The 24,512-nt window shown below is 36.9% G+C and overlaps 2 protein-coding genes across 2 annotated transcripts in view; one reads left to right on the top strand and one right to left on the bottom strand.

Annotated features, from left to right (window-relative positions):
• The window catches only part of LOC128475015 (amine oxidase [flavin-containing]-like), a 275,083-nt gene that overhangs the window by 29,620 nt on the left and 220,951 nt on the right, over positions 1 to 24,512 (bottom strand). The window lies entirely within an intron of this gene.
• EFHC2 (EF-hand domain containing 2) overlaps positions 1 to 24,512 on the top strand; it is a 46,623-nt gene that overhangs the window by 17,899 nt on the left and 4,212 nt on the right. The window contains exons 8-14 of the mRNA XM_053457464.1: positions 1,625 to 1,790; positions 4,526 to 4,668; positions 5,630 to 5,826; positions 11,144 to 11,277; positions 16,509 to 16,706; positions 17,494 to 17,586; positions 23,345 to 23,444. Of these exons, the coding sequence (XP_053313439.1) occupies positions 1,625 to 1,790; positions 4,526 to 4,668; positions 5,630 to 5,826; positions 11,144 to 11,277; positions 16,509 to 16,706; positions 17,494 to 17,586; positions 23,345 to 23,444 (1,031 nt within the window). The remainder of the gene's footprint in view (positions 1 to 1,624; positions 1,791 to 4,525; positions 4,669 to 5,629; positions 5,827 to 11,143; positions 11,278 to 16,508; positions 16,707 to 17,493; positions 17,587 to 23,344; positions 23,445 to 24,512) is intronic.

Raw genomic sequence — 24,512 nt, 5'->3', positions numbered from 1 at the left:
TGACTGAACCACTGATGTAACATTCACACTGTTATTTTGAAGGTAAAGTTGTTTCTTGGACTTTTACTGTTAAATTTGCATTCATTCTTTCGCTAATGCCACTAGGTGGCACAGCCCTGTTGTACATTCCGTATTAGTTCACTATTCAAAGAAAATGAAAGGTTTATTTTCAACAAGTAGCTATGCTGTGCTCAATGTATGCAAAAATCCATTGCATGATGGTCAGATTTTATATGCTAAATTGCTAATATAACCATTTCCTTTTTATGTGCCCTTATTTGATGTTTTCAATTAAAGTATTCATTACACTGGAATATTTTATACCAAGTTTATTTTATATAGCCCCCAGTGTTTTTCTTGTAATGGGATTCAGAGTCCCCAGTTCAACTCTTGAGCGTGAAAAGTACCATTTTTGGTGGTGATGTGGCAGAATTGTGCAATAAAAACTGTTGACAGATTCATGTTTCATCATGTTTATAAAGGATCTAGGTGGTTATATTATTTGCTTTTAAATATATTTAGAATCAATGTTCCTACTTGTTTCCATGCTTGGCCATGTTTTTTCTGGACTAACATTTTGACCTAGTAGCTAGTGCAGGTCTTCTATCTGGATAATTGAGACAGGACCTCCGCTGGAACACAGCAATGGCAGTGCAGCACAAAGATTACCCTGCTTGAAAATGTTGTTTGATTTCTGTGCACCTGGTAACAGGAAGAGTGTGGTGTACAGTCGTTATAGACTGATGAACAGGCAGGGAGATAGAGGGTGGAATTAATAGACATTGGGCACAGGGGCTGGGGCATAGACCTAGAGGAGAGGTCATCAAACATGGGAGAGGAAAACAGTGCGTGTACTGGGGAGAAAGAAAATGACAGTGGTACAAAAAAGGAAGATGGATAGCGTGAGGGTGGGAAAAGGGGCAAGAAAATAGAAAACTATGGAAATTCTAGGCTTATTATTGTTTTATTGAGTACTATTGGTGAAAGAGCTTAAAAGGAATAGAAGGTGGTACTGCTGTAGCACAATACAATACAAAAGAGGCAGGTAGATGCAATAAAAGGGTGATTTAATACAATATTAAATATACAATATTAAACACTGTTAAAATATACTGTGTATAAACAAATACACCAAATGGGTGGAGCCCTAGCGCGGCACAAGAGCCCTGATGCGTTTTGCCGTCAGGCTTGCTCAGAGGGTCCCAGCTCCCAGAGTAGAGGCGACTGTTTGTGTGTGAAGGGTAGTAATGGGGGAGAGAGAACATATGTTCCAGAAAGAAGAAACTTTTTGCACATGGATGTGCTGATTTTTAATTTTTTTTTATAATGGAGGGGCTTCCTGTATAGGATGGAGCGCATCAGAATGCCATGGCAAATGTGCCAAACTTGGGGAGACGAGTGTAGACAGCTGTATTGTACAGAGCTTCTTCAGTGAAGAAGACTATTATTGTTTTATCTACATGTTAATGTACATACATGTTAATGTAATTATTCAACAAATACTATTCACTCTGAACCTCTCTAGTTACACACCATTGGTGTAGATTTTAATGTTAAAATATACCTTTCGTGTTACAAAAACAATGTATTAATGTTGAAATGATCTTGTTCTTTGTTTTTAAAGAGACCTTTACCCCTGTTCAGTACAAAGCTCCTCCACCTCCAGGAGTCGAGAAGAAAATCCCACCATATAATGGCTTTGGTTCAGAGGAAGATTCTCTTTGTTCTTGTATGGGGCTTTTGCCAAAACCACCACAGCGAGATTTCAAGAAATTCATGGAAAAGGACAGGTATGTTGTATTTTTATTTAAACCACAATACTATGTTTATCAGAAATTGCAGTTGTCTTACTGGACTTGCTCAGTTTTATGGCCGTTATAGTCCGATACAAGTCCGGCATAAGAGGAATTACGCTCTAGATTGTATTGAAAGAGGTATCAGTAGCAAATTGTGAATTAGCATGCCTGCAAATTAGGTACAGCCAAGAAATGTTATGCCAAATACAGAAACAAGTCTATCACAAGCTTGGTGTTTCTTTGTGTGGCCATGAACTAAAAACCCATCTATTCAGCAAAGCGTACAACTTTCTCTCCTAGTACTTAGCGAGCGTACCTTTAGAGAGAGAGTTGACAGTGGAGGTATTTGACAGTATTTGTCATGAGGAGAGCATTGCACAGTAAATTACACATAATACACCTTTGCATACATACACTACATCCATAAACATTACATTTATCTTTTATAATATGAAATGTTTTAAACTTGTATTTGCACTGTGATGTTGTCAAATAAGGGTGATAAATATGTGCATTTAGTCGTGATTGGACTTGTAAGTGAGGTTTGAGCGTGCTTAGTAATGTGTTAGTAGTCCAGGAGTAGCAGCGTGGTTGATATCTAATGGTATACAGCATGTCAGCATTGAAAGGGTTAAACATCATTGGCAAGGTAGTCGTTCACAGTTCTCAGATGTTTTCAAATTGTATGGTTCTGAATTTTGGCCGTATTTTTTTCCCCGTGGTAATTAGTTGCCAAGCATTGGAGGGTATCTCAATCAGGGAGGGAGTTTCCCTTTTCCAATGCTTGAAGGGAATTTTTATGTTTTTTAGCATTTTCTGTGTGGTCGTACAGTAGAATGTACGATCGTTATATGAGATTTAGTTGGACCGTTGAATTACTGTGGTTTTTTTTTACCCTGTTGAGACCAGTTTAGGTTTTGTCAGGTCATTGAATTGAGCCCATTCTCTCATAATGCAGCATGTTTAATGAAACACGTTTTTTTCTCTCTATGGTAGCTTTCAAATAGCAGCATTGTATCTGACGTCATCCTGACACAAAAGGCCTAAGATTATACAATTGGTTAAATTCACATTTATTTTTTGACTTATTGTGTTCTATAAAATATTTTCAAAATATTAGGCTTATTACTGTTATTGCACCCTCTTAAACTTCAGGTAGCAGACACAACACATCAGCCATTCCAGTGCTTATATACAAAGACAAAACTTAGAAGTTCTCCAGTGACTATAACCAAGTAAAAGACTTGGAAGATTCCAACAAGCAATCATAAAGAAGGTTATTGTTTTTGCTAACACTAAATAGTTCCCAAGACCAAAAAAACCATATAGCACATGCATTATTTTAACACGATTCTAGGTTTATATTTCCACTGTTGCTAATGCTTGCGACACCTTGCTACATAGATGCTTGTCAAGGGTAAGTTTACACACTTTTGCTAATGCGAAAATAGCCAGTCATATTTATAATTAGGCACTTGTGTAAGTATGAGCACATACTTGTATAAATGAAGTCCTGATGGCAGTGTTATATCATACCCTTCGCTACAATGGCATTCCTGAGGATTGTCAGCTATGCAAGCCTGCATTTTGAACGGCTTTAACATTGTTCCTTTCACACGCAGTGAAAATAAATATATTTATTACTCTTATTGGTTTTTTTTTATCCCTCTGGTTATTTTAAAATGTGTTCACAGCTTCTTTGTAATACTATTAAGGTGATGAGTGAAGTACTTTGCTCAGGTTAATTTGGAACACTATTTGTGATTGACAAGTGCAAGTGGCTTGCGTAAACTGATTTTCCACTGGGAGCAAAGACGATGTGGACATTTAATAATAGGGGAAAATGTGCGGTATTGTATAAAACCTTGTTGATAAGCACCATAAGAATAGGTAAGAGCAGGAGTAGGAATGTTAGTGAGGAACTGTTAAGTTGGAGTATGTAAGTATGGTTATGCATTGAGTTTTGTGAAATTTCGGTTGAAATTGAAGATTTCATAGACGACAAAGGAAGGGATTCTTTACAGTAAGGACAATGAAGGTATGGAATTCACTGCCTAGGGAGGTGGTGTTATCAAATACATTAGATGCCTTCAAAAGCGGTCTGTATATTTTCTTAGAAAGGCATGACATACAGGGCTATAAATAGAATTAATATTTTAGAGCTTCTTGATCCAAGGAGAAATCCGATTGCCTTTTGGAGTCAAATTTTTTTCCCTGATGGCAGAATTCGAAGTAGCTTAATTAGGGTTTTTTGCCTTCTTTTGGATCAAGAGTAGGAAGGTTAGGTAGAAGGGTTGAACTTCATGGTCTGTTTTCAACCTTATGTACTACGTAACTATGTGCCACCAACTTCTGTATGCATCCTTTATAAACTTGAAGGCTGGACGAGTCGGGCTAAAGTTCATAAAATTGAGATCCATTACACCAAACATTTTCAATTTTTGTTAGTATCTCCTTCATGTCAATAGCTAGAAGATAAGATAGTGAGCAAGGGAAAAATAATAAGATATGGATTTTGAGAAATAAACCACTTCTAACTGGTTTTAACTCCGAATTTGTAAGTGGATGATTTAATGTCATATTTTTGACATCATGGGTGGTCAGTATAAGAAGCTGAGAGCAGCATAAGAAGCTGCCTTATTGTGGCCTGTTTTGCCAAATTATCTCAGATAGATAGATGTTCAGATTTATGCATCAAAATCTATTTCATTGTCCTACATTTATTTTAGGTATGGACTTGAAAGCAACGTTCTCAGATTTGTAGCAAAACTTGTCACCAACAATCCCATTGATGAGGATCGCAAGTTCATTGTATCCTATTTCTTGTGTGATGACACCATATCTGTTTTTGAACCACCGCAAAGAAACTCAGGTAATCAAAATTAATGTCTAGCCATATTCAGACTTGGTGTATATTTTATTTGGTTAAGTATTGAGTTTTACATTCTGATTTTGACATTCTAATTACAAAAGTTACTGTAGGTGTAAAAACTACTAAAGGTTTTGTCTCTTGTTCTATTGTTAAATACAAGGAATATAAATGCAAATAAAGATAATGATATAATAATGATTCACTGAAGGCATAAAATACATTTTTTAAGTTTACTTTAGCTGTGACTTTTGTAGAATGAGGAGAGCGTTGCACGGTAGATGGATAAAATAGCAAAGAAACAAGGTATGTGTTAAAATTGATTATCATACTGGCATGAATACAACATACACCATAGTAACTGCCACAGACTTATAATTTGCATATATTTAGAAATTAAAGTCGGGCTTACCATACATTTGTTATGATTATAGGCTACACATTAGCATAAATCAATACATTAAGCACAACATGATGCCTGTACTATATTATTTTACAATTCTAACTTGTAATTCCACACATGCACCACATATGTAATAGCAAGTATGTATTTTTAATTAAACAATTAAGATTATACTAGTTCCCTTCATGTTCCCCGTTTCAGGGTTTTATGGGTACTTTTAAGAAATGCCATTATAATGGTATCTGCCTTTTTTAGCATCAATATATACAGTATATATTATATAACTAATACATGTATAGTTTTGCAACGTTGTGACATTCTGTGGTTGCTCAGGAACAAAAACATCCAACTTTTAAAGTTTTTTAATTTGTACATTGTTTTCGATTGACAGTGCTTTTTTTTGCTCTGAATTTACACCCCTTCCCTCCATCTGAACCAATAATATATGAATGAACCCCCAAAATATGGGGTATATTCTCCAATCTCAAAATGTGTTTTTTACTTGTTGATTCTGCTAAAAACTAACATAAATAATAGCTCAATAACTCAAAACCTTTTTAGGAGTACTTGGTGGTAAATTTTTGGAAAGATGTCGCATTAAGAAACCTGGACAAGAACTTTTCAAGAGTGAGCTGTCAGAATACTTTAAGGCAGACGACCTTTTTGTTGGAGCCAGAGTTACTTTCAATGGCCACAATTTGATTCTAGTTGACGCAGATGAATATGTTTTCAATTACATGGAAAAAAATGTGAATGAGGTGAGTAAGATGTTACTTAACTTTGCGCTGCGTAAACTGTTGGCGCTTAATAAATAAAAGATAATAATAATAATTTGTTTTCTTATTGTTTAGTAGCTACTAGTAATGCATTTCTTACTTTTTGCCTAAAGACCCTTGGAACATTTTTGCATGTCCACATTAATTTAAGATTACTAATAATTCCTGCAACAGGATTTTGATCTTAATTCTTGCTCAAAAATAGCTACTAATATGATGTTCAATTACATAACCCTAAATAACATCATCCCATATAGTAGGATATACACCATATAGTAGAGTTTTCATGCGTTAACAAATACGTTGGGGCAAATTGGCCACATATGTGCATGGGTGTCAACAGAGACGGATCGTGGTTGGGCCAACTAGGCCTAGGGTGGCAGGTCCAGGGGTCCAACTGGCCTATTTACTGTGCTAATAAAACAAATATCTGTGCTTAAGTGAAGTAGACAACGTTCACAACTATCAGCAGTTTTCTATCAAGTAGAAAGGTAGGTATAAGGAAAACAGAGGATTTAATATTTAATTACTTGCCCTGTCTATATCCCATACACTCTGAAAAAGGGGGAATTTGTAGAGCCACTGATTTTTTGGGGGGGAGGTGGCTTTGTTAGCCATTGCATAACTAATACCCAGTAACTGGAGAAGCCATTACTCTGCATTCTTTCGTTATTTCACGGTAATTCATACACACAGAGCATTGACATTGGCTTATGCCTGACAGAAGAAAAATGCTCAGAAATAAACATCATTTGGAAGTTGAGCTTGGCTACAAACCTTGCAAGATAAGAGAAGTTTATGTTTCATCTTAAAATATTCACAATCTATAAAACATTGCCAGGCAGAATACCAGAATAATAGCCATTCTTTACCCTCCTGTGACATTCCATGGTTTATTAATACATTTTCCTAGCCAGAAACAACTAATCTAATTCCTTTGTTGTGTTTCTGCATGCACACAAACAACCAGCTTGATTTTAACAAGTTTGGCATAGTCAAATCAATGTTGACTTTCAACTGAAAAAATATCCAAAATATGTTTTTGTTTAAGACATTTACATATTTTTTTTAAGATTAGTTAGTTGAAACTGGATAAATAACTGAGCAAAAAAACATCTACTTTATAGTTTCAGGGCCGTAGGAAGGGTGAGACAAGAGAGGCACTTGACTCCGGCGCAGCTACAAGGGTGTGCACAGCCACCCGATGGGCAGCTACAGCCTGCAGGATTGGTTGGGGAGATCACAGATCTTCCTAACCAGCCCAACATTAGGGTTGCCATCCAAATGAATGGGCACACTGGACAGCTGCCCAAGGTCCTCGCATTCCAGATACCCCATAGTGAATCACGCTGCTTCCAGCAATGTGATTCACCACAAAGCCCTTAAAAAACAGCGTATCTATAAGGGATGGGGCGAGCGGAGAGGCTGCCTCCCCTGGGCTGTAATTCATGAATGCTGGTCTAGGAAAGAGGTGTCCGATGAGCAGGGCTGGTTTGGGAGATCACAATCCCCCTCTAACCGGATCAACATTAGGGAGCGTGAGGTCTGTCACTTCAGACCTCGGCTTCCGTGCTTCCTAATCACTACGCCCCAGCAATTGATGCCGAGCGCTGGGATATAACGTCGTACCCCGCGCTCTGCATCAATAGCTGATGAGTCTGAAATGACAGACCCTGCACTCCCACAACTGGATGGAGGATGGAAGATGAGAAAGGTCTTCTTTGGGAGAAAGGATTGTAAGGACAGTGTATGTGTATATGTGTGTGACAGAAATAAAATGCCCAGAAGATGGTGTAAGATGGTGTTTGTGTGTTTAAAGGCAGCAGTGTGTAAGGGCAGTGTGTGTATATGTGTGTGTATGGACCAGCTTGTGTAAGGGCAGTGTATGTGTATATGTGTGTGTATGGGCAGGTGTGTGTAAGAGCAGTGTAGGTATTTGTAAGCTGGTGTGTGTGTAAAGGCAGGGGTGAGTGAGGGCAGTGTGTGTATATGTGTGTGTATGGACCAGCTTGTGTAAATTCAACCTTTTCTTCATTGGAGGAATGAGGGGGAGTGGTTGTCCCTCTGGTGAGTGAGGAGACACCGCACTATTGCAGAAATACTCTAAAGAGAAGAGACGAATGCAGAAGGAGAAGTGAAGACAGAGCAGGAGAAGAAGAATCGGAGATGGAGCAGCAGAAGGTGCAGAAGGTGAAGCAGAATCGGAAAAAGGGAAGCAGAGAAGAGGAAGTGGTTGTTGTAGAAAGTAGGAAAAGTGGGAGTAACAAATTTTGTTTTTGAAGAAAAGTGCAGGAAACAAAATTAATCATAAAAAACGAATGGACCAAAAATGAATAAAACAAATTGTTTTTGGTCCACATGCATGAGTGGCAGTGAAGGTTCATTTAAAGCAAATACCAGGTGGACCAGTGTAGGTCCGGAGTATGAGACTGTATTGTCCCTTATATTCAACTTCTTCAACATAACACTGCAGGCATAACTCACCCATCTCATAATAGTTTTCACATAGTTCATGCTGGTTACCTATTGTGATGTCTATTACCACATAACTTCAAACCAGGTAGACTATGCATGTTCTTTGGAGATGGACAATGCTGGTGCCACAGGAGAGGTGGCATTTCCTTAGTCATGATTTTCTTGGACAGCCTGCCCAATACTGTTGATTATGGGAGTATCGATTATGTGTTGAAATATAGTTTACCAAACTCTGAAAATGAACAGTAGCTTAAAAGTGAAATAATAATTTTATGGATACCTACAGTGCCCTGGCAAAACTTTGGGCATTATGGGTTAAGTTTAATAATGCAGTTTTATAATTTTCCTACACTTGCATCTTTGTAAATCATTCTAGTATCTGTCACTTTTACCAAACCTGACATTTTACAATTTAGTACAGTACATAAAACAATGTAGCTATGTTAACACATTTAAATAAGCTATATAGACATATTAGAACCCCACCTTGCAGATGCCTTAACTTCCCGCTTTCAGGATCTGCATGATTATTCCTTCTAATAAGTTATCTCCACCATGTTGTTAAATTGCTCATTGTTGATTCAAGCAGCCAGGAAAGAAAACTGATTTGATTATGCTATTTTGACATCTTTTATTTTGATCATAATAATAAACCAATATTGAGGAATATTGTTGCAGATGTTCTCCTAAACAGTCAATCTGTAAATACTGTGGTGTTCATCATGTATCAGCTCAGCATGCTGCAGGGAAAAATGGCACAGTTATACATTTTTAGGGTTATTTTATTGCATGTGCTTTTAAACATAATTTCATAGTTATTTTGATTTTCTCCACTAATAACGGATTTCCTGTGATTTCCTTCACCTGGGTTTTTGTGTTGTTCTTTAAAACAATTTTATGAGAGCAACAGCGAGCACACAAGTCTACCACTGGGGGGAGAGCTGGTCTAAGAAATACTGACAACTTTTGTATTTCTTTTCATCTTTTTTTTTTTATGTGTAGAGATGACTTTCCATTGAATATCCGCCACTTAATCAAATTATTTGACTGCCTTATGAGTTTATCCTGCTTAAACCCAATTCTTTTTCCAGTCTGGTTTTGATATGGAAAGATTTTTAGACATGCTTCTGGAAATTGTATAAGTGAAATACTTTATCCAAATCAGATTACAATAGGAGTGTAGGAAACACAGCTTTTGTCGAGGGTAGGTGTAGGCTAATACTGTGTGCACTGCAATGCTACTGGTTCTGTCTGGGGTAATATGGGGGATTGCTTCACCGCATTCCCATTTAGTACTACAGAAAACATCTTGTCAGAATTAAATTGAGCAGTCGTATGTTTTGCATTAATTTAATATAAACAAAGATGCTACCTTGTGTAGAGTACTTTTATTGCATATAATCTGCCCAACCTATAAGCCCCCCTCATTTTTATGATCCATCAGGTTAATGTGCCAGAGGTGCTACAGGACAGTGTTGGGTTGGATCCCAGACCTGGTCATTAGATAACCCCAAAGTTTGCTCATTGAAAAGGGCATCATACCTATTTAATGCAATGAACTTATATCAAGGCAGATGGTAAAATGTGCAAATTTGCATAATATCAATATAGAAGGAGAGCACTGTAATTTCAAAACTGGTTCCTACCATAGATCTGGTATTATCAGTCTTACTTAAAAGGACAGTTTACTGTCCCTGACAGCCTCACTGAAGAAAATGCATATTAAAGCACATGAGAGTAGTATGAGTATCAGCCTGCTGTGTTATTAAAGCAGGGAAAGTCATTTAAAATAGCACTTGACTGCCTACAATGGAAGCCTCGAAATCTATAGATACAAGAAGTTAATTGGTGCCAAATTAAATAAAATCATGTTTTGTTGATGCTAACCCATATTTCTTTATAAAGCACTACATTTTATGCTCAAGAAGAAATATATTTTTTTTCTTAAGACTTTAACTCTACACAGTAGATGCTAACTCAAATTTCTGTATACAGAACTGCTTTTAATGTTTAAAGAATGACATTTTTATTTTCCACGAGACTTCCCGTTTAAACTTCAAATACAGCTGCAAGCAGTAGATATCCGCTTTTATTCCATATTTTGTAGTACATTTCCTAACTGTGCATAGCTGGGGGCTCCCATCATGTTAATGAGCTCCTGCTAAGCTAACTGCTGCCATATGTTCTTCCGGTTCATACAGCACTATAGAATATAAATGTTACATCAATGCTTCCTTTCACAAACTTTATATGTTACAGCTTTCTAAGAAATACTTGTGTATTTTCTATTACATGCTAGATATTTTTTTTATTTTCAAATACCAAAAAGGTAATAATTCTACTGTATGTTATTAATTTTGCTTTGCGTTTTATATTGATCCATACTATTCGGGTGTATACTGTCCCTTTAATATATGGTGCTTATTAAATATACATTTTATGAGACTCCAAAGATTTCTTGCAGTATATTTTCTTTAAGCACCCCCAGTAAGGGCAGAATATTGTCACCCAGCTTATATATCGCGTAATGCAGAACTTGTTAAAAATATCTATTTTAAGGTTTTAACAGATCTGCCGGGTAGGTTTCACTAAAGAGTACAGAATGGTAAGAAATTAACAGCATTGTAGATAAAGATTGTAATCTTCTAGTTTATAAAATGGTTTGAGCCTGACCCTCTCCACATTTTTGTTTCTGTAAGTCTAAGTTGTTTAGATGTGCTGCACAACTTTATATGTCTTGTTAACGTATTATACAGAGATGCAGAATATGATGGTGTTATATATAAATAATAATATTAATAATTTTTTTATCTTTAATTTCTAGTTCCCTATGGCTGACATTAATGCCATTATAAGTAAATTGAGAAGTATCACTGAGCCAAGATCTAGGGAAATCAAGGAACAGTTTGCAGCTAGAGATCCTCAAAACACCAATGAGATGGCTTATGAAACGTTCAGGTATGAAATGTGCTTCTTAATCAGACTTACAGTGTACTGTCCTTTATATCAAGGATTGTTTTATTGTTTTAAATTGTTTTATTTCATATAGTACATTTTATAGAAGCCAAGGTTCCTTTAGAATAAAACTATTCTCACATATGATTTGCTGTGAGCCAACCAACATGAACACTAACAGGATGCTAACAGCGGGTAGTCCTGGCTGAATCATGTAAGGGGGTAGCCTAAAACTTTTCCAGGTATGGTATAGCTTTAATTGCCTTTGTAAGTGAAATATGTTACAAAACAAATAACATTGGTTTCTGATTACATTGTTCAATGGACTACAATGGGAAACTTAATTTTGCCAATATACTATTATTATTGTTATTCATTGCTCATTAAATGCATTTGGCATCATTTAAAGTCCTGTACTCCATAGTTAGCTGAAAGGCAGCAGGATTTTTATACTAGATACTCTCTGGTTTCCAAAATCTCTTTATGCAGAAGACCGTGCTGATAGCTTTCATCCATCAAAATGATTTAGTAAGCCATAAGCTGAATGAATTATCATCATATTCACAGCTGTGCTTCCTAAAACCATAAAGGGAGTCTGCGTGTTGTTTGACACGTAGCGCTCTGCATTTAATATATTTGTTCAAAATGTCATCAGTTTGAGATGTTTGACCACCAACTAACACTTGTGTCTGAAGGATGAATATACTGTCTGACAAACGCATTACTATTCAGGCAAGCCCTAATTAACAGACAAACTTATTTTAATTAGCACAATATTTTTTTTATAATCATCCTTACCAACAGAAACAATATATTTGTAAAATGTTATAAATGCCCTACTTGTGATGTTACAACAGAATCAATATTTAATTGAGGAAGATGAGAATCCAACATGTTTCTACTTTCGTCCGCCATCTATAACCCATTGACATACTGTTTGGCTTTCTCAGATCTCAGATCTATATTTGAGCTCATTGTACTGAATTGATGTAACAGTCTCAGTTCCAGGTCTCACCTGAAAGGATGTCTTAAACAGTAAATTAATTTTATATGAATGTTCCTATATGAAATGTAAGAGAAATACAGAAATGTGGGAATTTGGGCAACCCTTAGTTCATTTGAATTTGTTCATTTTTTGGCCCGTGTCTATGATTTCAGTTTTACCTCTATTTTAATTGACTAAAACAGTAATAGATTCAGCTTTCATTTTAAAAGTATTTTTACTGTTTCTCTGCTATTCACATAACCTTTTTTCTTTAAAAAAAGGATAATAAAAGCCTAATAGGTAATAATTAATACCTTTGTGTTCTTCTGTCAATTAACTAAATACTAACCATTGAATCACAATCTATAATTTTTATGTATAATCTCTTTTAAATGTAAATTTATATTTTCACTAGTACAAGCAAATATAGAAAAGTATATTATCTCAGCGCTACCTTACAGACATAATCAAGAATGCCAGTGAGAAAAATATGGCATAAGTTGTCAGCTGTGGTGACATGCATGCAACATTATTTCATTAGAAATATTTGGCTGGGTAATTTCATCTCTTCTGGGTGGCAATTCAGCTCTTTTGAATAGCCCTCACATTCTTTTTCTTAATTCTTTTTTTTTTCCAATGGACCATTGTATAGTTAATCTAAATTCAGTTCAGCTCATTTACAGAGGCAGTTTAGTTGGTTATACTGCTTTCTTTTTCTATGCTTTTCTGGCATCCAGAGAGTTCTGTAAACATCACACTGTACAGCACTCAAGTGTCAGGTTGAAAAAGTGTATGGATAATATAGAACTGAACATCATGTTCTGTGAAAGTTGCATCCAGGTCTGTGCACATATTGAACGCATTTAGAAACACATTTATGAAAGCATCTATCCATACATATCAGCTTATCTAAATACCTTTCCTATTACTCTTGCTCTTGATACCATCTCAGTCCCATAACACTCACTCCCACAAACTCTATGGGAATTAATATTTATAGTTATGAATATTTATGTCTGAAATGTATATAATATATCAGTTATGCACCTAGCACTCAATATGCCTTATCTTGCAAATCCAGTATATCCCCACTACCTTTACAGTGTTAGATGGCTCAAGTAGGACCCCCTAACTTCTCCTACAACATGTCTGCTAATATGGTACTGCATTAACATTAAGAAATATATTAGGTGACTTTTATTCTTCCGTACAGAATATTCTTGCGACACTGTGTTATGTTAATGACATGTAATAAAAGGCACAAAGAAGGCAACAGTATTTTCAAGAATCAACATGCACATATATAGATGCTAGAAAACAGAATTAAAACATAAGAGCATTCAGGACAAGCATGTGTCAAAGCAGCAAGGTTTCCTCGATAACAGAAACAAAACAGCTCCCACCTTGTTGCCACTTCCAAAATGCAAGCACCCACTGGCCAATAGCAGATATAAAACCATGAGATGACTCCACGCCAGTCTACGATTAAGGGACAGAGAGCGTGAAGCATTGTTTCTTTCCACCAGGACAAGGGCACCTGGAAGTGCTGAAAATAAATGCACTTTTTTTTTTTTGCGTTTCATTTACTGTTGGCGTGAAGTCATATCCAGGTTTTCTTTATAAGCCATGCTATTTCATGCCTTCTCTGAACCAACAATTTGAAGCATAACTAAATGATTTACAGACCACCCAAATGTTGTAATTCTAAAAATATGAACGTTTCTCACCCATCATCCACAGAAACATACAATTTGTTCAGACTAAAAAAATATTGCGACTGTAAATCACTGTCTCAGGAGAATTATTTGCTTTTTTCCTTTCGGTGGATATTTATAACTTTTCCCCATTGAGTACTTTGTATTCACAGCGAACTCATGCATGACATACAACCCTAGTAAAAATAGTAAAGGTGAGACTTATAGACAAAACTAACAGCCATATTACAATGGTTAACACTTTATAACAGCCAGGGGGTATAATATATCCTGTTATCACCAGCAATATTCTCTGGACACAAGTCTGAGTTTAGTGATATCGGAGCGTACCAGCTGGTGCCTTTTGCACTAGTATATTACATCTGAAATACCTGGTTGAAAACAAGTGACTTAATTCCGAATATTGTTACCTCCTGACAAATAATGATATTCATAAGCACTGTTACAAGAATCAGTTGGTGCCTACGATAAAATCTTTGTGCTCTTACCATACTAACATGGCCAGATATATTAGGTATGCGTATCTAGTGATTCCATGACTTCTGTGAGCATGCCTTAAACTATTTAAGGGATCTGTCACAGTGATGCTCTGCTTATGGTAATAAAGTGCCTGTTGAATATGGCATAAGGAAAATTTGGCTTGGGGCACAGATGTAGCCACCAGCTGCTTCTAAGCCTTAACACATATAAGAAAGGCGGGGAATGAATATAAAATAAAAAAGGCATACACTGTTATAATTTAAATATTTGCCCATACAGACTGCATATGGCCCACATTTTGGAAAACATAGCTCTAAGCAATTTTATATAATGATATGCTGTTATGTATAATAATATGTTTTGATTGCCAGAAGAGCTGTAAACACCCATTAAGCAGAGGTGCCTTTTAAACAGGTGGATCTTTAAATCCACCACTAACAATTACTATTGTCATTGCTTTGTTACTAAAACATAGTAAATAATAAAATAAAACATAAAATGTTGAAACCTTGTCCTTGAATACTTTGTTTCATTATTTGGGGCCTTTATTGTTCTTATTATAAGGGGGTTACGTACAATAGAAAGCAGATTGAACAATTGCTTGAGACTATTTTTTTTCTCGTGGATGATCAAAAGTGAGGTTCTATGCCTAATGACACATTTAAGTTGAAAATGAATTCAACATATATTGTCAATAAACATTTAATTTGTCTTAACCTAATTTTCACAATTTATTACTTATCCTATCCTTATAACCAATTATATCCGTGTAGATTCTTCTTTGCTCAAAAAACAATCTAGCCTATATTTAAAGGTATCTATTGAATTTAATAGTACGATGTCTGTGAGAAGTGAATTCCACACCTTTATTGTTCGTATTGTAAAGAACTCTCTTTATTGCTTTAAGTGAAAGGTTTTTTTAAGAGAATGTTTGGTATTGTCCTTGTATGTATTTTTGTAATGCTATTATATCTCATTAAGGCACCTTTAACTTTGTAGCCCATCCAGACCTGCACTGGATATTCAGAGTAGGGTATTTCCATTGACTTATACAGAGGCAAAGTTATATTTTCCTCCTGTGAGGCAATATCTCTTTTTATACATGAGAGTATCTTACTGGCCCTTGCAACAGCTGACTCACAATGGACACTGTTGCTATGTTTATTGTATACAATTATTCCCAGGTCCTTTTCATTTAATGATTTCCCTAACACAACCCATTTTAGGCAAAATGCACACATTTATTTCTTTTTCTAAAATGCATAACTTTGCATTTATCAACGTTCAATATAGTTTGTTTGGTTTTTATTAACAAAGACTTTCTACGCTCTATCTTTAGGACAGTTTTCAATCCAGATGCAAAATTGTTGCCTAAGCCTATCACTTTTAATTTGTACAGTAAACTGTTATAAGGAATTGCATCAAATGCTTTAGCAAATCCAAATAGATCACATTTTCTGAAAGAAAATCTATGGTCTATATTTTTTACCTCTTCAGGAAATCTAATTAAGTTAGTTAATTCCTGTCCTTTATAAAACCAAGTTGACTCTTACTAATGACATTGTTGAACAAAATGTATTCCTGAATAGTAATCCTTGGCAAACTTGCAAATAATTTCCCCACCACAGATATCATAGGGCCCCCACTACTGCTTTATTTAGTCTTGTCATGATATATGTTCCAAATTACTCCCTATATTGTCCTGCTTACTATCGACTCAATTATTCAAACCTTTTGTTCATGACTGGGCCATATAGGTTTCTAAATATTTAAGGTTTCTTTTTATAAATGTATAGCCTTCAAAACTGGCAAAATTAAACTAGTATGGCCACTTAATTTAGTCTCATAAGCTACCAGCTCTTCAGTCTATATACATGACTCAACTGTCATGCAACCCTAACTTTGACTCTAAAATGTATTTTTATTAAGATATTTTTATAATTTATTTCTGTAAGTATATCAAAATGTGTATGTTAATAGTATAAATACTATCATAAACTATGTTATAAGGTATTTATATTTACAGCTTGTTTGTCTTGTTCTTCACTTCATAGAAATCTGCTGGTGGACATTTCAAATAAACAGCTTACTGAACACGAAATCATGACTCTAGGACGCCATTACAGTGTTAGAGAAATGCAAGAGGCTGATTTAAGCTTTCTGCTCGGCATGGCCCAGGAGCAACTGAAGAAAAAGGCATTTGAGAACTTCAGTAGACTTACTGATGCATTTAAATACAACGATCGTGAAAAGTAAAGCAAAATGTATTTGTTGTTGGTGTTTGATTTCAGTGTCCCTCAAAATCCTAGCAATCATACATAATCTATTTTTGCCTCACAGATAAAAATAGATTTCAAGTGTATCTGTGTTATTTCTTGTTACATTACTGTACATTATATTTTATTTAAGGAGTGCCAGTAGGTGCCATAGGCACTGGCATAACTACAGCGGTCGCAGCTGCAATGGGACTCGTGCGACCTCTGTCTCCTTGTAATGGTTCAAAATTGTTTAGAAAGGTCAGAAGGGCCCTTCAGTGATTCTTAAAAATCCCCCTCCATGTTTTATTTTCTTCAATGGCATAAAAAACAGTATATTGTTGTAACACAGGGTGACAGACAAAATTAACATTGTCATACACAAGTTGAACATCCTACTCTATCACTTCGAGTTAGTGATTTAAGACCATTGCTCCATTGTTGGTGTCACCAAAAAAACAGTAATTTCAATCCTTTGTATTTGGCATTGAGATTAAAAATATACCCCCTGCAGCTTGGAACCCAAGACAGTTGCCTAGTTCAGACAGGCTAGCACTTAGGCGCTTGTAAATAGATAGTGAGCAGTCATACACTCATAAAGTTAAAACCTCTTAAACTGTAAACAAAATTGTATAGCAGCGGTGTAGAAAAAGGCTAATTGTTGAAATATTGCTGCTAATCAAAACTAAAAACCCAAGGACATTTTAAGTATTTGTGAGATGCGTTCTGTCTTTTTTTATTCTTGTAATTACAATAAACAATAAAATCTCTCTGTTGTTTGTAGGAATAGCAAGATTTCCTTCCAAGAAACTAAAACCATTTGCAAAGCCTTCAAGATTCCTTTGGCAGACGATCTTCTTCGGGTGATAATACAAAAGTAAGCCTCAAGCATTTAGATTTGGCTTTGGAATGTGTGTAATCAGTTATCCAGAGCTGGCTGGTGACCTTTTGTGAGGTAGAGTGGGATGGAGGCTACTGACTCTAAAGCACTAGGGTGCTTTCCTGCTGCCCTTTGAAAGATAATATAATGAATGCTAGTCAGTCAGAGTTATATGGCTTACTGTAAAATGCACACATTCAAGCTAGATAGCAGAATCTAAGGCATATGTAATGTGCGTATTATGTCTTGTAGTTCAGATTCTAGGATTACATAAATTTCTCATAAAGAGGATTACTGTGCAGATGGCATATTTGCAGAGACATATAGGAATATAAGCTCTTTAATGAACATGTGCCACACAAAAGCCTGATGCCTGTGTTTTACGGAGGGCAGATCACTTTATTGCTTTATTGGTAGATCTGGCTCCCTGTGGACCATACCTCAGTGGGATGATTATGAAGATCTCCATTGAAACTGGTCCATTCCTTTTACAGCTGTATGTGCTTAACCGGCACACTCCTCTGTGGTATAGTTACCTTGCAACTATGCACCCTTTGCAGGTAGAACTCCAGGATACTAGACTATGGAGGAGGAAGAGGGCACAAGTCAGTCTATATATATTAGAGATTTGTGTTCTGACAACGACCTTTGTTTCCTGCCTTTTTGGTTCGGATGAAAATGGGAGCGCTTTTTACGTTCGTAAAATAAATTTGTTGTTACTCACCCTCATTCCCTTTCTGATGCGCTTTCACACTCTCTCACACTCTCATTCCCTCTTTCTCGCGCTGTCTCTAAATGTCTCCCTGCCTTCTCAGCCGACTGCTTCTGTGTCCCTATCTTTTTGCTGTGCAGCTCTACTTCTTCTCTTGCACCTTCTTGTTCTTCTCTCTTCTTTCTTTGTCTGCTGCTTTAAAAGGTAATCTTTCTTTGTTCGCTTTTCTGTGGACAACTGAACATGGCCTTCCAGTGAACTTCAGCAAAATGGTTTCCAGACACACTGTTTCCCACAGTTGCTGAAATTCACCAGGAAGCCAGCATAATGAAGACAGATTTGCTGAGAATGAGAATCTTTTTTGCACCTCTCTTTCTCCACGAATCTATCTGTATTATTTATGCGTCTCTGTGGACTTCTGCAAAAGGGCAGAACCATCGGGACAGCTTCTCCCCTGATGTTTCTCCACCCTTTTGCGGAAGTTCACCAGGAGGCCATGTACAGGCCATTGTCCACGGAGAAGCAAAGGAAGAAACAATACCTTTTGAAGCATTGGACTAAATAAAGACAGAAGAACAAGAAGATGCAAGAAATGAAGGAGAGGTGTGCAGCAAGGAGACAGGTACACGGATGCAGTCCACTGAGAAGGTATGGAGCCATACAGAAAGAGTGAGAGTGTGAGAAAGTGTAAAAGAGCATGAGAGAGTGAATGAGAATGAAAATTCGGAGCTCTTTGCTTCTTTTTCTTTAGTTTCGTTAGGAGTGCCTCCCCATTATCAGAGATTCATACAGATTGCTGAACTTGAGATATTTCATTAAAATTGAAATTTGTACGAACTCGAATTCACAAGTCTAATATATATTATATGTATTATAATATATACACTCCACTTCATGTGTGCTGTTCCTGTCCAGGTCTCCCCTTTACAGGAAAAACTGATTAATAAAGCTGGAGGCACAGATCTCACTTCTCCATGCTAGACAACAACAGACCAGGACTGCAAGGGGTACAGAGGAACCTAGGAGCAACATAGCTTGTAACAGCTGCCTCTCTGTGAACCATGTTAAACCACTGGTTTTAGCTGCCATGTGAACACTGAAGCCACAAAACTTCTAATGAGATTTTAAGAGTGTTTTCACATGTGTATCAAAATTCACATACCAAATGGAAACAAGAAAATGAGGTGTATTTAGTGAATGGACACAGAAAAATAATCATCCTATAGTGAAAAATAAACAAGCTATTGAATAACATAATGGACTTGATACTGAAAACAAATCTATCTGATATACAGTGAGGAAGCACAGAATGTAAACTAGTTAAGTAAAATTAAGGTAGGGAGCTGGATGATGATTTCTAAAGTAACCACAGCAAATTACCCAGCTGATGGACATGATTCAGGTTCTGTGGCAAAGGATAACATAATGAGAGTTATTTTACAAACACAGAAATGGGCCTCACAAATCTCTCAACAGTGCTCATTTATTCTTCAGTTTATGGCCTGTATATTCAGATTTTTTTACATTTACTCCTAACACTAAAGGGCCAGGCTGCTTAGTGACCAGTTAATTTACAGTACGTGATCAGGACATCGGTATAGGCTGCCAGACCTTCTAAACCTTGTGTTTCTCTGTTAAATAGTAGAACTATTTGACTTTTTTAATAATAATTCCCCTACTTACAATATTTATCAAGATATTTAATTCTATGAAAGTTTAGGAGAGCAGATGAAGAATGGTCATTCTATGTGACTCTGCATTCTACTCTAAAAATATAGTAGCCCAGTTAATGAGAAAAAAAACCCCATTATCTTCAAGAGTAACATCCAGTCCCTAGATATAAGACAAAGTTTTATTCATATATTCAGTATCCTCTGCAGATTATGTCTTAGATCTCATACTTGTCCTTTGTGAATAAAGGAACATCCAGAGTTTAGAATATCATATATGTACCATATATTTGCCAAACCTACAGATGCTGATTTTATCTCCATAGGCATTTTTCTTTTATTATTTTATAACTGGGTATTTTCTGTTTCTAATGGACCAGTTCTTTTACTAATCAGTCTGAGTGGGGGTAGTTCTCAAAAAGGCTGCTTATTTGCTTACCTGATAGCTGCTACCCAGTTGCTGTCTGCTGACTTTTCATTTGGGAGTGCTGAGCATTGGTTTTTCTTTGTTATTATGTATCGTACATATTAAGCACTATCACAGGGGCGTACCTAGAGTATTTGGCACCTGGGGCAGATCCTGTATGTGGCACCCTCCCAAACGCTTTAAAACTGCATAGCTTCTATCATTATATACTGGTGCAGACATTGAAGGTGGTACAACATTACTGTTATCATTATATACTGAGGCAGACATTGACGGTTGTACAGCATAACACCTATCACTATATACCGAGGCAAACATTGACAGTGGTACAGCATTACACCTATCACTATATACTGAGGCAGACATTGACAGTGGTACAGCATAACACCTATCACTATATACTGAGGAAGACATTGACAGTGGTACAGCATAACACCTATCACTATATACTGAGGCAGACATTGACGGGGGTACAGCATAACACCTATCACTATATATACTGAGGCAGACAATGATGGTGGTACAGCATAACACCAATCACTATATACTGAGGCAGACATTGACGGGGGTACAGCATAACACCTATCACTATATACTGAGGCAGACAATGATGGTGGTACAGCATATCACCTATCACTATATACTGAGGCAGACATTGACGGGGGTACAGCATAACACCTATCACTATATACTGAGGAAGACATTGACAGTGGTACAGCATAACACCTATCACTATATACTGAGGCAGACATTGACGGGGGAACAGCATAACACCTATCACTATATACTGAGGAAGACATTGACAGTGGTACAGCTAACACCTATCACTATACATTGAGCCAGACATTGATAATAGTGAAGCATAACTCCTATCACTATATACTAAGTCAAACATTGATGTGGTGTAGGCCTACCACTCCATTGTCTGGCTTAGGGATGCACCGAAATGAAAATTCTGGACTGAAACCGAAAATGAAGCATTTACCTGTGCGAAACCGAATATGACCCCCCCACCATAAAAAAAATCTCACACTTTTATTTATAGTAAGTAACACAGCAAAATAGGACAACAAATGCAATAACAATATTAATATATATATATATATATATATATATATATATATATATATGATTAACAGCAATCACACTCCTATCATGACCAGGCATACCCAGATTCCAGCATGTACTAGCTGACTTGGCATGATAGGAGTGTGATTGCTGCTAGCAATCATATATATATATTAATATTGTTATTATTATTGTTCACATGTGAACTCAGCACTGGAGGCATAGAATCAGACATACAAATCCCGTATTTGCGGGTATACAATAATAATGTATGGAAACATAGCAAAAGGTAAAACTACAGGCATAGATAATAGGTTGCACAACCCAAAGCCAGCCCTGGCGTCCACACTGCCCACATAGAACCTGACCAGCACCCAGATTACACACATAGGACTTACCATCTTTGTCCCCAACCAGCCCAGCATGAGTCAAATTTATCCCCAAACAGCCCGGCCTGTGCCATCTTGGTCCCCAAGGCTCAAACATCCTGCTTGTGTCATCTTTGCCTTTTCACAAATCAATTATACATCTATCATACACTTTTACAGTCACTCACTAATTCACTTTCATTCACATAATTAATTCACACAATAATTCATTCTCTCACTCATTCGCACAAATTTACACATTCATTAATGCATTCTCCCAAACTCATTAATTTTCTCCCTCATTCAGACAATTCATCCACACTTTCATTCATTCTCTCGCTCATTCACACAATGCATCCACACATTCATTTATTTTCTCACTCATTCTCACTGTTTATTTATTCCAATATACGTACTACCCTCTTTCTCACTATCTACCCCCTCTCACTCGCGTCTCACTATCTACCCCCTCTCCCTTGCTTCTCACTATCTACCCCCTCCCCCTCCCACTATCTACCCCATCTCACTCCCTTCTCACTATCTACCCCCTCTCCCTCCCTTCTCACTATCCACCCCCCCAACTATCTACCCCCTCCCTTCTCACTATCTACCCCCTCTCCCCTTTTGTAGTTAAAGATTTTGGACTTGCCATCCAGAAGTCCTGCGGTGGGAGCATGACACCTCCGTCTTCCTGCTCTGCCGCTGCTTCCTGCTCTGCCGCTGCGCTGCTTCACTGCTGAGCGCCGAAATATGACGTCATATTGCGGCGCTCAGCAGGACATGCCGGCACCGCGATGGAGTTAGAGGCCTCGCGAAGGAGACTGAGGGGCGCTGAGCAGTTGCTAGGCGCCCCTCTCCTCCGCGTAAAAAAAAGTGACGAGGCTGCCAGGGATCCGGGCAATCCGGGACATGTGGTCACCCTAGCCCGTGGCACCCCCCTGATAAGCGGCACCCGGGGCAGGCCGCCCCCCACTAGCTACGCTACTGTGAGTAGCCAATAAGAATGCGATTTTCAACCTGTATGTCACACTGTTTGGAAAAGCTGATAAAAATAAATAAATAACTGAGTAGCCAAATGGAATTGGAATCAATAACACTAGAACTGAAGAGTTCTGGCTTTTCTCTTTTTTAGATTTTAAAAAATAAAATTTAAAACAAACCAGCTAGAACACAACACAAACTTTAGATGGATTGCAAGTGAAGCAGACACACAGGACTCCCAACAGTGTACCAAACTTAACATTTCAACAAATGTAACTAAATAAGTGTACTAAGCAACAACTGTACAAAATCACATCTGCTTTTAGTTTTAAAATAGTTAGCATTCTGCTTTGAATCAGATAACTAAAATTATGAAACTGTAAACCAGGCATTTCTGATGTTCATTGATTTCAAAGTTGGTTCCAAGCCAAAGTCCACAATAAAATATTTAATTACATGTGCAATATGAAATTGTTTTGTTTACATGCTATGTGTACATATTAACATATTCTATATTTGCTTTGTAAAGGCACAAGGAAAACAACGGTCAAATTAATTATCTGGAACTGGTGTCTGGACTTAACTGGAGAGAAAACCCAATTCCTGCACAGCAAAAAACACCAATTAAGGTAAATTAGCAGGACTTGCTCAGCAAATGTTGCTTGCTTTAATTTAAAATTTGGCAATTTACAGTTGCATTGCTTTCCTAAAATGATCAAATGCTGTTTCAATATGGCATAATTTATTACTGCAACAGTGAAATGTAAATGCTAGTGAAGCCATCTTGGTGTTCCAGTAGAGTTTCTACAGTTGGTGCTAGCTTTCTGATTTGTTTGTCTAGAGTATAACTTTTTAAAGAAGTGCCACAATAGACGAAAGCAGCTTGGTTTAATAATAGTTTTGTACAAACCCCACTTTCCATATTGGCCATGTACCTCTAATTTGCCAATTACGGTAAGTCCTGCTTAACTATCGGCGCACTTAGGCCTACAGAGAAGGAATTGTGGTAATATTGGGGTTTTTTTTACATGATGCATGGATAACACTGGCTGATATCTCATTGATGTGTGTACATAACAAAACATCTTATGAAAAACAAAATGTCTGGTTAACTAGTAATGGTAGACATTCCAGTGATCCTGCTCTGTGAATAAAGCCCTGACCGCTCCAGCAACCTTCAATTTCTTATTTGATTCATACATTACAAGATTGAAGTTAACTAATGAAACATGCTTGGGGCAGAGGAAGTTAAACAGTCTATGAAGTCAATTCTATACTCAGATCAGGTGATTACTTTAATCTTGGAGTATTTGTTAACAGGGTTGATATGCTAGTTTGGCCCACCACACATTCACACAAGTGCAGCAGTAAGGTGATTATTTGTTTCTTTCAGTTGCCAAGCTCATGCAAAACTTGAGGCTACTCAGCACTAATGTCTTCCTTTGCGTTGCACTCTTTGGTTAAGTCCACAGGAAAGTAGTAGCAACTTATTGAGTTCTAGTTCCATTCTTAGCAGTCACAGTTTTTAGAAGTTTAACCTCTATTTTAGCATGAGTTACATTCTAGGTTTAAGGAATGAAGCCTATGATGCATATAGCATACAGTGTTATTTAGTGCTTTTATGCATTAAATCCCAATGTACTACTTTTTATTGAACATCGTGTAAAAGGAGAACATTAACCTTCCCCATTCTGAGC

Source organism: Spea bombifrons, chromosome 2 (assembly GCF_027358695.1).
Source record: "Spea bombifrons isolate aSpeBom1 chromosome 2, aSpeBom1.2.pri, whole genome shotgun sequence".
Classification (NCBI taxonomy): Eukaryota; Metazoa; Chordata; class Amphibia; order Anura; family Pelobatidae; genus Spea; species Spea bombifrons.
This window is presented reverse-complemented; position numbering and strand designations above follow the sequence as displayed.